General features: G+C 23.8%; 1 protein-coding gene across 1 annotated transcript; it reads left to right on the top strand.

The window, feature by feature from the left end:
- The first annotated feature begins 6,970 nt into the window (after positions 1-6,970).
- LOC145832668 (kelch-like protein 38) lies at positions 6,971-13,023 on the top strand. Its single transcript, XM_082939970.1, has 2 exons — positions 6,971-7,567; positions 12,958-13,023. Exons 1-2 carry the CDS (start codon positions 6,971-6,973, stop codon positions 13,021-13,023), a joined length of 663 nt encoding a protein of 220 aa, XP_082796096.1.
- The last annotated feature ends 719 nt before the right edge of the window (positions 13,024-13,742 follow it).

Raw genomic sequence — 13,742 nt, 5'->3', positions numbered from 1 at the left:
TTAGTTGATAAGACTTTTAGCAACTAACAGAAAGGTCCTTTTCATTTGAATTTATTTTTATAGTTATCTTCTATTATCTAAAGTAGTGGTCGTCAAGGTGTACACTGGTGCACGAAATTTTTAGGGTACCCGAAACTCATTTAGGGATGAACGAAATTTTGAGTTTACAAAAAAGTTCATAGAGTTAGATTAAGTATGTATTTACTACTTAAGTAAGTATTTAAAGAATACTTAACTGGAAATTTTGTAAAAATTGCAGAGAAGTGTTCAATTAACAAGTATGTAAGCCATATAACTAAAATATCATTGTGAAAATAAGGTAAAACAAATAAAGAGGTCAATAAAAAAGTGATTAAAATAGAAAGTTTCAGCCTCATTTGTTGAATGGTTTGCATGTAAATATAAAATAAGTTATGAATTTTAAAGATAATGCTCTAATAAAAGTGTTGACGTAGTCCCACCACTAACGGCGCTAACAAAATTAGATTTTGGGGTGCACCAATTTTATTTTTTGCAGCTTGGTGTACACAGAATTTGATTAGATTAAAGACCACTGATCTAAAGTATGTCAATGAAAGGTTTTTAACAATGTTAGTTTTGTAAAAACAATAGGTTGAAACTTTTTATTATAGGTACAAACTTTAAACAAAAATAAAGATTTTATTTTAGGATTTTTTTTGAACGATTTCTTTTCGTTACGACCAATTTCATAAAAACAGAAACAATTTTAGACATTTTTTTTTATTACATCGAAATAACACGTACTTAGCTTATACTAGAGTTGTTTTATGTTAAATCTACAAATACAAATTTAAACTTCTTTTAAAACGTTTATTTTTGTAAAACATGTTAAGTCAAGGAAATTAAAAACTCAAGAGCCTTTTATTTAATATGATATGTTTAAGTTTAGTCAATATGAATTTTTCTCTTAATTTTGGTTTTGAGCTTTTAGGGAGGTATTATACTTATACTGTTTTTTAATGTCTAAATTTTGTTTTGATTAATCACATATTTGTTTTCGTTTAATTAAAATGGTTTTTTAAAATGTAGACTTAAACATACAATATAGTTACATTGTTTATTTTAAATGTAATGTTCTCAGTCAAAAAAGTATTAGTACTAAAAACAAAATAAAATTGTAAAAGAAATTTCTACAACTTATAAAGTTTTTAAAAGCTGTTTAAAAATGTACAGTAATACTAAAATAAATAAAAAACTTGTTTAATTGCTATTTACGTCCTTATATTATGCAATATATAATTTTTATTTTAGTAACAACAATAATTATAAGTAATTATATTTAATTATTAATTACACATTTATCTGTTAAAGAACATTTTTGGGTCCTCTAAGATTCTCTAAGACTAATTGACTCATTTTGTCAAACTCAACACCAGAAGTTATAATGTAAAAAGCATCAAGTCCACCAAAGGTTTTGTACGAAAATAGATATTGCAATCAAGATGATTTCGGTATTTTAGTTTGTGGAGGAAAGAATGAAAAAATGAATTAGTTAATAGCGTTTGTAAACTAGATGGTCCTGAACTAAAATGTGTGAATTATCCTTTAATGTCAAATGAACGTTTAGATTGTAAAACTGCTGTTACAAATTCTGATTTGTACGTTTTAGGTGAGAACCCACGAAAAGAAGGTTTTATTCAATCTGTTGATAAGTTTTGTAACAAAACCAAAGCTTGGTCATGTAAAATGCATTTATCTCAAGAGTATAATTATTTTTGTGTTTGTGCTTTCATGAAAAACTTATATGTTCTTAATATATCTTGTTTCAACTTGAAAAATGACAAATGGTCCCAAATAGCTACAATGAAACAAAAAAGACCTAGAGCAGCTTGTACAGTTTTTGAAAGTAAAATTGTTATTACTGGTGGTGCTTATTTAGGAGAGTATTTTAAATCAGTAGAAGCATATGACTATTTTGAAAACAAGTGGATATATTTCCCTGATATGATTGGTAAAAGAAGATTTCATGCTTCAGTTAGTATAGGTAATAAACTGTTTTTTATTGGTCGATCTATTAATACGGGTAGTAAAGTGTTTGACAGTTGCTAAAGAAAATTTACAATCATTAATTCTACTTTTATACAAAACATGAACGAATCTTATTGTAAAGCTGTGTGTATTGGTAGTAATATTTTAGTTTTCGCTAAAAAAAATAATTCATCAGAAACAAAAGTGTTTATTTATGATGTTATTAATAGTAGTTGGCCGGAAAAGAACATCAAAATTATAAATATTTTGACTCAATCGAGCATCACTAAGTACAACTGCTACAACTGATTAAAAAAGAACTTTTCTGTTAACAGAGTTAATCTTTTTGTGCTTTTATCTTTTATGTACTAAATACTATGTTCATTTTAATAGTATTTTGTTGTCTTTATGTTTATTTCATATTAATTAATTTGAATAACTGCAATAAACTATAGTTTGTTCATCATTGTGCATTTGCATGGTTAAACTTACAGTATTATAATGTTAAGATAAAACAAAAATTTATAAACAGGTAACAGTTGGTTTATAGTTTTAGACTATTTTATTATTTAAAATTATCGTAGCTGTATAATAGAAGTGAAATGAAATCTGTTGAATAAATCAAATGTATTCTTCATGTTTTGGGATTTTTATGTCAGAATCATTTCATTATATTTTGATATTCGTTTTATGTTATACTTAATTATGAATAAAAATACTTAAAAATGGTTACTATTTGATATAATAAATACTTGATAACAAATAGAGTGAATTTATGAAAATGAAAAAAAGTAACACAACGTTTTTGATTAAAGTTGCGAACTTACCGGGTATTGCAAATTTATAATTTATGAGCCCACAAAAGAATACTGTTTAAAAATATTTATTAAATTTTTTGTTTTGTTAATTTTATTTTGGGTAAAGTTTTAATAAAGTGTATATAAAGATTCTATATTCTTCTCAACTTTATTTAATTATTTAAGTATTTTTTCATGTTTTAAATATTTTCAAATTGAACAATCAAAACTGTAATGTAATAATATCACTTGTTAAACAATATTACAAAAACAAATATAGCCTTTAAATCTAAAAGCACTTCTAGTAAAAACATTTATTTAATCTATTTATGTTTGCCACAGTTATATAAATATACGGTAATTCTTAATTAACAAAGGGCTTGTTTGAACATTATTAAATTGCAAGCGTTTTAAATTTTTAATATGATATAACATTTTTAAAAACTAACAAAAACTTATAATTAAAAATTTTTATGTCAACCACCTAATCAAAACATAAATTTCAGCGTTTGTTAACAAAAGATCCTAGCAAAACAAGTTCACTGGAGTATATATAAATAACAAATTATACAGTATCCTATTATAACATTAACACATGTTTCTGTGTAACAGACTAATACACTTAAACGTAGCTATTCATTTATTTTAGACTTAATAACTACATGTATAATATAGTTTCATAGCAGTAGGGTATAACATAATGTATTTTATCTATTATTAAACATCAACCTATAAAAGTATATAACAATTATTTTTTTCTAATAGAAACGTGTATGTATCTAATTTAGATTCTACTATTTCCTCACGGTATTTATAATTTTAGACTTGTGTTGAGTATATTAATCCTTTTAAACACAGAAAGCTGTGTTAATGAAATATAAGAAGGACACTATAAAACTTGTTATTTATGTATCAAATATCTCTATTTCTTTTAAGTTGTATTGAGTTACTATCTGAGTCATTTTTGTACAAGAAGTAGCAGTTAAAGAAATGAAATATTTTGATTTTTGGTTGATAAAATAGTATTTACAATGAAAACAAGTATTGCAAATAAGTTATAACAGTGTTAATATGTGTTAAAAAAATTCAGTAACATATGAAGTATTCTAATAAAATAAAATATAAATAGTTTTTGCAATCAAAAAATTTCATACCCTATTATTAAATCTAACATTTTGCAAATATCCACCTTAAACAAACAAATCTGATAAATTACAGCCGTTTTACATTTATAGAGTTTTTTTGGCATTGAATTAAATTTTTTACATTTTTGTTTAGGACTATCTAGTTTATAAATATTATTTACACCTTTTTTGTTTTTAATTCTTCTTCAACAAACTAAAACACAAAAATTTTGTTGGAAAATCAAAACTTATTCTTTGTTGCATTGTTACTTTTGCTTTTAAACTTGACAAAAACGATTCCATTTAAATTCGGAAAACATATATGCATAATTAAAATCTTTTAAAAACTATTATTAATAATTTACCATTAAAAAACTTTGACAAAAAAAAATAAAGAAAGATTACTTTTCACAGAAACAATATAAGAACCATAGAGAAACATATTTTAAATTTCGCGTTTAAGAGAGCAACTATAAGAAGTTTAATTACTTAATATAAGTAAGAATATTCTGCTAATACAATATTATGTGTTAATAAATGTGTGATACGTACAGAAAAGTATATTCTACCTTCTTTAACTTAATTTAAAAAAACTTACTTAATTTGTTTGTTTAAGATGTGTCAATAGTTGAAAATTAAAAAGTTTTTCAACTACAACAGAAATATTACAAGTTTTATTAACAAACATAAATTAGTTTTTTAGTTGACATTATCTAATCTTTAAAGTTTTTTTTGAAATTTAATCTACCAAAAACGGCTTTAAGAAACAGCAAAAACTACTTACAGGTCTGTTATCAATATTTGCAAATTTCTTTAATTAGTTATTAATATATTTTTGAAACGCTGGTTAAGGATAAGGTTAAAATTAATAGATAAAACAAGCTTTAAAAATTGCTAACACAGTAATTTTTTTTAATAAGTCCGACCTTTAAGTATACTTTTCAAAAGAAAACTGTCTAGATTTATGCTTTAGTTTAATATCAGTTCTTTTAAGTTTAGTATAAATATGTTAATATATAACTTAAAATATTATTTTGTAAATCTATTCAAAATAACTTTCAAAACTGATAAGTTATATTAAATGCGTACATTTTAGGTTTTACATTTTTCTTATCCTTTTTGTACAACTAATAAATTTTAATACCGAAAAAAAACTTTTATATTATAGAAAACTGTTTAGTGAGAGTACATTAAAATGTTTATTTTAGCATACATATTTATAAAAACAGGTCTTGTTACCTATCAAAAAACTACTTATACGTTTCTTTTCATAAAATACTTAATGTTATAACTAAACATATGTTTTTATTAGCTGAAAATGTTGTTAAAGTTTAAACAAAAAACTTTTGTATTAAATAAACATCATCAAAACTTATTCTTTCTTGAACCGATACTTTTAAACTTGTAATTAACTAAAAACGACCCAGATATTAAAAAATAAAATCAATAAGCTATTAAGGTGGTTTTTATGTCAGATGATAGTTAAAAAATTCATATTATAAATAAGTTTAATTATATATATTTTTCAAATAAGACGCGAAAGTAGAAGAAAAATATTAATATCAATCACTGAAGCATTTTTATATGTTTGTACTGTATGTTTAAAATTTAGTTTTTTAAACCCTGGTAATTATAGAAAGCTCACATACAAATAATTTTTTTGATTATAAAGAATACATTTATAATTTTTAAACATTTCAAAATAAAAAAAATTGAATCATATTATAACTTTGAGCAAAGATATAAAAAATAATGAAATATAAAATTGATTTATTTACACAAAATGTAAAGAATAAAAAACAGTAAAGAAATTTAAGCTTTGTATACGCCTTGCACAAACATAAATTAAAAGAAAACTTAAAGAAATGTTTTAATCACTCAAAACTAGTTTATGTAAACTAGTGGTAGCGTAAGGTGTGGCCTATATTTCGATTTCTGAAATACTTTTTAACTTTTATAAATTATAATTCATTTAAATTTCTTTAAACAATACTTAAAAAATGTAAACCTTAAAAAGATGATTCAAAATTGTATTCTAAAACTTAAAATATGCTCAGATAAAAAAACTATTTTTAATTTTCTAAAATCAATCTTCTTTTTTCTATTGTTTAAAAAGTCCATGTTTAGAAACTATTTAAGGACAACAATAGTTTTTAAAGTTACATTAATCAGTTAGTCCAATAGCATTTTCTAATTTACATTTTTTTTCAGTTATATATTAAATTTATAAAGTATATAAAGTATATAAAGTGTGTATTAATAAAATGAATAGTTAAAAAATATAAATTAGTATGTTTTTTAATCCAAAACATTATTTGTCATCTAATGAACCTTTTTACTTGTGTATACTATTATTTAATTTTGCTTCCATATCATTATGTTTTGATGTAAAAGTTCAGTATTTTTCATTAATTTTATTTTAAATTTTGTACTGTTTAACTAAGTTAAACAAACAACTAAAAACAAATAAAACTAATTATGAAACAAAATTTCTAACAAGACAACATTTAACTTTATATACATATAACATATTCAATAAAAGTTAACTGTAGTTCAGGGAAAACATTCTTTTTTACCTAAAACATTAAAATATGTAGTCAGTAGATTTATCTTTAATTGAACTTTTAAATAACAGTTATTTTACTGTTAATAAACTATTGATGTTCAAATGAATTTTTACTTTTGGAGTTGTACTAAAAATTACAGTTTATATCTAGTCTATAGAAGTTTATTTTATTTTATTTATTCAAATAGTGTTTCTTATAGAATTTAATTAAGTACTTTTTTGACACACATATTTTTAAATCTGCCTAGATCATAAGTTAAATAACGTCCTTTTTGACAAGTATAAAAGCAGAAGTAGCAATGCAAGGAAAAAAAACTTTAGAATTTATACCAAAAGTTTTGTATGAAAATAGATATTGCAACCAAGATGATTTCAGTATTTTAGTATGTGGAGGAAAGATTAAAAGATGTTATTCAAGAAGTGTAAGTACTGTAACTGACAAAAGTGTTTATAAACTAGATGGTCCTAAATTCAAATGTGAAAATTATGTTTCAATGCCGATCTCTCTTGGAGAATGTAAAACTGCTGTTGTTAATTCAGAACTATTTATTTTGGGTGGAATTTCGCTTAATTCCGTACACTACAGTGGGTTTTCTGAAAATGAAATCTTCAATGAGTCTATCATTAAGTTTTGTAATAAGACTAAAACTTGGTCATCTAAAGGGCAATTACATCACGCCTGCAGGTATTTTTACGTTTGCTCCTTAAGGAAAAACTTATATGTAATTAACGAAATTGGTTTATGCTATGAATACAATTTGAAAAATGACAAATGGACCGATTTAGCTGGAACAAGAGAAAAAAGAGGCTTCGCAGTTTGTACAGTTTTTGAAGGAAAAATTGTTGTATGTGGAGGTTACAACTATGATCAGCAAAATTTTAAATCTGTAGAAGCATACGATTATCATGAAAATAAATGGACAAATTTACCCGATATGATTGAAGAAAGGTGTCTTCATGCATTAGTTAGCATGAGTAATAAACTATTTGTTATTAGTGGACACTATATTAAAAGCTGTGAGGTTTTTGACAGTTCTTTCAGAAATTTTACCTTGTTGGAATCAAACATTTATTCTTGGCGCGTGCAAGCTGTTAGTGTTGGTTATAATATTATAGTATTTTGTAATGAGAGTTATAAAACTAGAGTATATAAATACGATATTGTCAATGATCATTGTTGTGATTTAGAAGTTAAAAGTCTAGAATATGATGTTAGTTGTGTTAAGTACGCCTTATGTTGACGAAATACTGTTTTTCTTATTTTTGAGCTAATTATAAACTATTTGTTGTGTTTACAAAACTTTTTGTTATTTCTATGTTTGTGTGCATTTTTATTTGTTTTTTTATTCTGTAACTATACAAATAAACTTTGTTTTACGTTTATATATACTCCTGTTAAAATTATAAAAAAAAAAATTCTAAAAAATGTTGGTATATATAATAAAAAAAAATTAATAAATTTATTGATATTTAACAACTATTTAATAAATCTATGTAAATAAAGTACAGTATAAGATACTTATTAACAGTAATTAAAAATAAACAGTTTTTTTTAACATTTAATGCGAATTAGTGAGATACTATTTTGTAAGTTTTTTAAACTTCCATGAATAACATTTTTAATGAAATTTAACTATTTTCCTAACTTGTATTTATAAGTAAAGCCGTTGTAACCTAAATTTTGCACTACCGCTAGATATAGCTGATAATGAAAGTATAACCGTTTTGTTTCCTAAATTTATCATTTGAATTTCGTATTCAAAATTGGTTTATACTACAATAATTAGAAACATTAGATTAAAATGAAAACAAATTGTCAAATTAACCTGATATAAAAAAATAAAGATATTATCATGCTTCCGTTATAATGGGTAATAAATGTTTTTTTTAATTTTAGTTGTGAAGCATTGAAAGTTTTTCTAAAACAATCTTTATTGAGACCGGTTAATTTATTTTAGATTCCTCTGTTTAAGCTGTATGTATTAGTTATAGTATCAAGTACTTTCTATGAGAGTTGACAACACAAGAGTATTTATCTACAAAGCTAGAAAAACGATCTAACAATCAATGGTTTGATTGTTTTGTAGACGTTCTAGAAAACTTATCTTGTTATAGTTTTTTTAAGTATTATACTCCTTAACAGTCTTCGATCGTTCTGTTTTATTTTTTAAAATTTTCTATGTTTTATAGTCTTGTGTTTTTGTTATCTGCATTATATAAGAATATGTACAAAACAAAATAGTTGATATAATAGTTTAAACAGTTTGAAAAAAATAGTTAATTACTACATTTGTATTAAGACCGTATGTTAGGGTATTTTATAATAAACTATAAAAAAAAACGATTTAAAATACTCACCATTATACTAATACAGATTCCTTTTAAAATTTATTATTAAGTGATTAAATATCTGCTCACTTAACTTTTTTAATCAGTAAATTTATATTATTTGATATAAAATTTATTTATTTACACAAAGGCAACGACGTTTTACCCTTAAGGGATCTTCAGGCCTGCAAAATATATGAAAAATAAGACGATGGATAACTAAATATAAATAATAAAAGTTAAAATAAAATCAAATTAAATTAAAAATCATAATATAAATATAGTATCATTACTAAATATTTAAATTAACAAAATTAAAAAACATAAGCAATAATAATAAAAAGAATAATAAATTTTAAATAGCATTTATACCTACAATAATTAGTATGTTTATGCAGATTTAGATTTAGCTTATAACAACGCAAAACAAAACGGCATTTAACAAATAAGGGTACAAGCAAACTTAAAAATAAGTAATAAAAGTTTTAAACACGCTAAGTTTAAAATAAAATTTCCTAAAGTGCGTTCAGGTGTAAAAAAGCTCTTGTCATTTGTTTAAAATTCGTTTCTTGTTAGCAAGTGCTACTTTAATTTTTTCAAGGTTGCAATTTTTTCAGATTTTACCTATTTATTTATCTAATATTATGCATGTAGTTCCACCTTAATTCGTAGCAGTGTAATTGTTTTTTAATCTCCAAATTTACTTGGAAAGTTCTGTTCCTTAGTTATTTTTATTCCTATTATCACTAATGTGTACATACAAATTGGCCTCTTTTGGATTCTATATATTCCTTTGTTTCGATCTAACTAGTGATTTTTACCTTATATACAACATTCTCCTGCAAGCACTTGCCACTTAAAGGGCAGGAATCTTTGTTGCGACAGTTGCGCGTATTATTCTTTTGGTCTTTTAGTTAATATACTTAGTATCATCTTGTTGTGGCCACTTATTAATGATTTAAAAATTTCATACAACAGTACGATACTTTGCAATTGCTTCTGTAATAGATTTTAAATTTAAAGTTTTAAATTTGATATTACGTTTAGTCGCTTGTTTAGAAGTTTTGCTTTAAGTAAAATGATTGTTTTTTTTTCAAAATGTTATCAAAAAAACTAGTATGTAAGTTTGCAGTAGTCTTAGTACTAAATTATTAGTACAAATATTTGATTTAATAGTAGTCTTTGTTCTAAATTAGTAGTTTTAACATTTAATATAATTTCTATTCATTGAATCAGTTTGTTTAGTTACAATTGAAATGTGAAAAGCTTTAGAAATAACTTTAAGTCATCAATTTTAATAAATTTCAACACACACAATAGTTTTACTTCAACTTACTAAGAGAGTTTTATATTTAAAGAATACAGGTGTTGTTATAAAATACTTTATTTGTTTACCGAGCTCGTTATGTTTTAAATAATTGATACAATATATATAGCCAAATATATTAGAACTTATACTTAAGTATTAATTAAAATATTTATTCACATGCTAAATACTAATTTCATAACAATAAAACCTGAATAGATACACTAATTTCTTTTTTTCTTAAAATTTGTTTTCTTTTTTTATTCGAAGTGTCTAGTTTATTTTGTTTTTTGTTAAAAAAATTAAGGTTTTTTTATATTATAAAATAACTTTTAAACTAGTTTTGTTTTTGAGTAGATATAATTTTTTCCTTTAAAAAAAATTAAAATTGAATTTAATACTGTTTATAAAATACATGAATTAATAAGGTAATACGGCTAAGGAAAGGTAATTGAAACTTAAAAAGAAATGCATAAGGTCTTACTTTAATCCCAAAATAGTCAAAAACCAGTTCGAAAACGTTAGTGAATTTAACTCAAGTGAGAATTTAAATCTGCTAAAAGTTCAAAAGTTTAAGAACATATACTGGTCGTCTTAATTCAAAACTTTATCTAAATTCACGAAAGAAAAAAAGAAACTTTTCCCACTTGCAAAACCATATTTCATTAAACCAAGAAGTTTAAGTCAATTACTGAATACATTTAGTAGTATAGACAAAAAGGGAAGCAACGTACCTTTTAATAAATGCATAAATGCAAAAATTGTGCAATATGCGGAAGATACAACAGTTATAAAAACATAAAAAATGAGAAGATTTACATAGAATATCAGTTGAAAACAAAACAACAGACATAAAACCAACATTAAACTGTAAAAATTATGGAATATATTTTGCTCAGTGTTCAATATTCAAAAATATCTATGTAGATCAGACAAAAAACAGATTTAATGTAAGATGGAATGCACAAAGAAATAACTGAAAAAATTCAAAAAAAACTTTAACTTGGTTGGTAATGGAGACGAATCTGCATTATTTAAACACTACGTTGAGAATCATCATACTGATATTGATAGTATAGGATTGGACAGTGCCTACAAGATTATGTTTTAAGAACAACCTGAACTTTTAAGTTTAGACTAGAGAGAAAGTTTATGGATATATGGATAAATGCAAAAGTTATTTTAAATAAGACAATTTATGAAGATTTAATATTTTAGAGCTCGGTATTTTACGATTTTTAGGAAAAGAGCATTTTTGTACATTGTGGTTTAGCTTGTTAACTTATATATGTTTAAAGTTGTTAGTCTGTAAAATCTTAGTTATAAAATTTATATTATAGCTAATTATGTTTTTATTATGGAAATACTTTATAAGTTTATATAGCCTTAAAGTTTAATTTTTATTTTCTTTACTTGATAAATATATTACTAATAATTGTGTTTGTATAATTTCAGCCTCTTATCACTTGAAAATGTTTTAACAAACCAAAGTACTAGTGAAACAAAAGTGTGGGTTTGTTTATTTTTCTAAAACAGTAGAAACAATATTGTATTTTCTACAATAATTTTATTTTTGTTTATTTATTCTAACTTTCTGTCTGAACAAAGAAGTTCTCATTATCTTGGACACTGGAAATAAAAAACGGTTTTAAATTTATAATACTAATAATGATATTATAAAACGGGTGAGAAACTTACAAGAATAATCTAACATTTTAATTAGGTTGTTAAAAATGTCTTTAGTTATAATTAAACAAAATTTTAATTTGAAATAAGTTTTAAATATCAGTTATTATATTTCATTGTACGCACAAGAAAAAAAAAAATTGAGAACGTTTATTTTATAACAGGATAATTTTAATCAATATAAAACAGAAATTAAAACCTAATTATAATTAAGCAATAACCACATTTTAAAAGTATTATTTCAACTCTTGATTTTAATTAATTCAAAAGTAATAGTAAATAAAATAGTAGTGGAAAAAATAAGCTTAAATTACTTATTAGAACTTCTAAGGTGATTAATGATAAACTATATTTTTGTTTTAATTAAACCTGCTGACATGTGCTTTAATTTGCCAATTAGCATATATAGTTAAAAAGATAGTATTAATAAATTGTAGAGTAGAAACTACAATAATTTTCCTTTTATAAACAACTAGCAAAATTTAATAAAAAATAAAGAAAAAGTTTACAAAACACAACACACAATTAGAAAGAACTAGTTTTTAAATAAAAATAAAGTATTTCAACATGTAGATTACTTCACATGACTAACATAAGTCAGTTTTCTAAATAGAAACTAGTTAAAACAATATATCAGCATCGTTATAAGATTTTTCGAATTAAAACAAATCCTAGTTATTTTAATTACAAAATATATTAGGGAGGTTCATAATGAAAAAAAAAACTAGTAAATAATAAAGGAAATAATAACTAATTTTTTTAAACACAATGCATATTAGTACAAAACTAAAATTCTAATAATCTACTAAGGTATTAAATGTTTTTGTTAAACTTTAACTTTTGTATTAAAATAGTCCGGAAAAGTTTAAAAATATAACCACTGTATTGACACTGAAGCTAGATATGTTAATATCAAAACATATTTATAAAACCTATAAGATTAGAAAAGTGTTTTTTTTGTGTTGACTTTTTTGAAATTAAAATCAAAAACACAACAATATTTTTAAATTTTAACTCTCCATGTTATGTTACTTAAATAGACTAATAAATTCGTGTTTTTAGAAATTAACATTCTGATTATGACAAAGTAACTATGTTTATTCTTTTTAATATAGTATGTTAATAAAGTAATTAATCAGTTTCACTTCATTATTTAATCAGAGCAGGGATCGACAAGCATTTGCTAGTCGCAGACCAAACTTCAAAACTAAAAAAGGAGGTCCGTAATCGTAGTTAGAGTTTTTTGCTTTACACTTAAGTAAAAAATACCTAATGTAAATAAATAATTTTTCAGTAAGTTATATCTAAGATCTTTTTTTTTAATCTTCATTTTAACTTAGAATATCTAGTTTAAGTTTTTTTAAATACCCATGCCACATTTACATGCTTGCAGGTCCAAGTTTCATTATCGCATCCCAATTAAATTATAAATATACTCTTCGACCCTTCATTGGCCTCAGGCTTTCGGGCTGCAGATTAGTATATGCAGGGATATTCATAGCACAGTGGTCGGCAGCTTTTTATTAATCTTGTAGAATTTTTCTTAAAAAAAATCTGCTGGTTTATCAAGCATCCTCTACGGGCCGCAGTTATTTTGTAACTAAATATGCATTTTGTTATTTTTTAAATGACCGCCAGGGGGCGTTAGACAATTGTTTATAGTTAAGCCATAAGACCGTGCGAGAGGCACATTAATTGATTATAAGAACTATTTTATTATTTTCATTTTATAAGATCTTGATGTTTATTTGCACTATTATATTACATTGTGCTTAGTTTAACCATCGTTGTGCATGAAGCACGATATATATTAAGACTCTGTATTATTAGTAGTGTTAATAAGACCTATTTTGTATTTAAGATTTGTGACATTCAGGCACTTTAAGAACATTATTAAGACATTTGACTTGAAGCATTTGGTTTTTACTTGTTGTGTTTATATTCGC

The sequence above is a fragment of the Thalia democratica genome, chromosome 3, assembly GCF_965202585.1.
Source record: "Thalia democratica chromosome 3, ktThaDemo2.hap1.1, whole genome shotgun sequence".
In the NCBI taxonomy this organism is placed as follows: Eukaryota; Metazoa; Chordata; class Thaliacea; order Salpida; family Salpidae; genus Thalia; species Thalia democratica.
The sequence above is the reverse complement of the archived record's forward strand: the minus strand, read 5'-3'. Positions and strand labels throughout refer to the sequence as shown.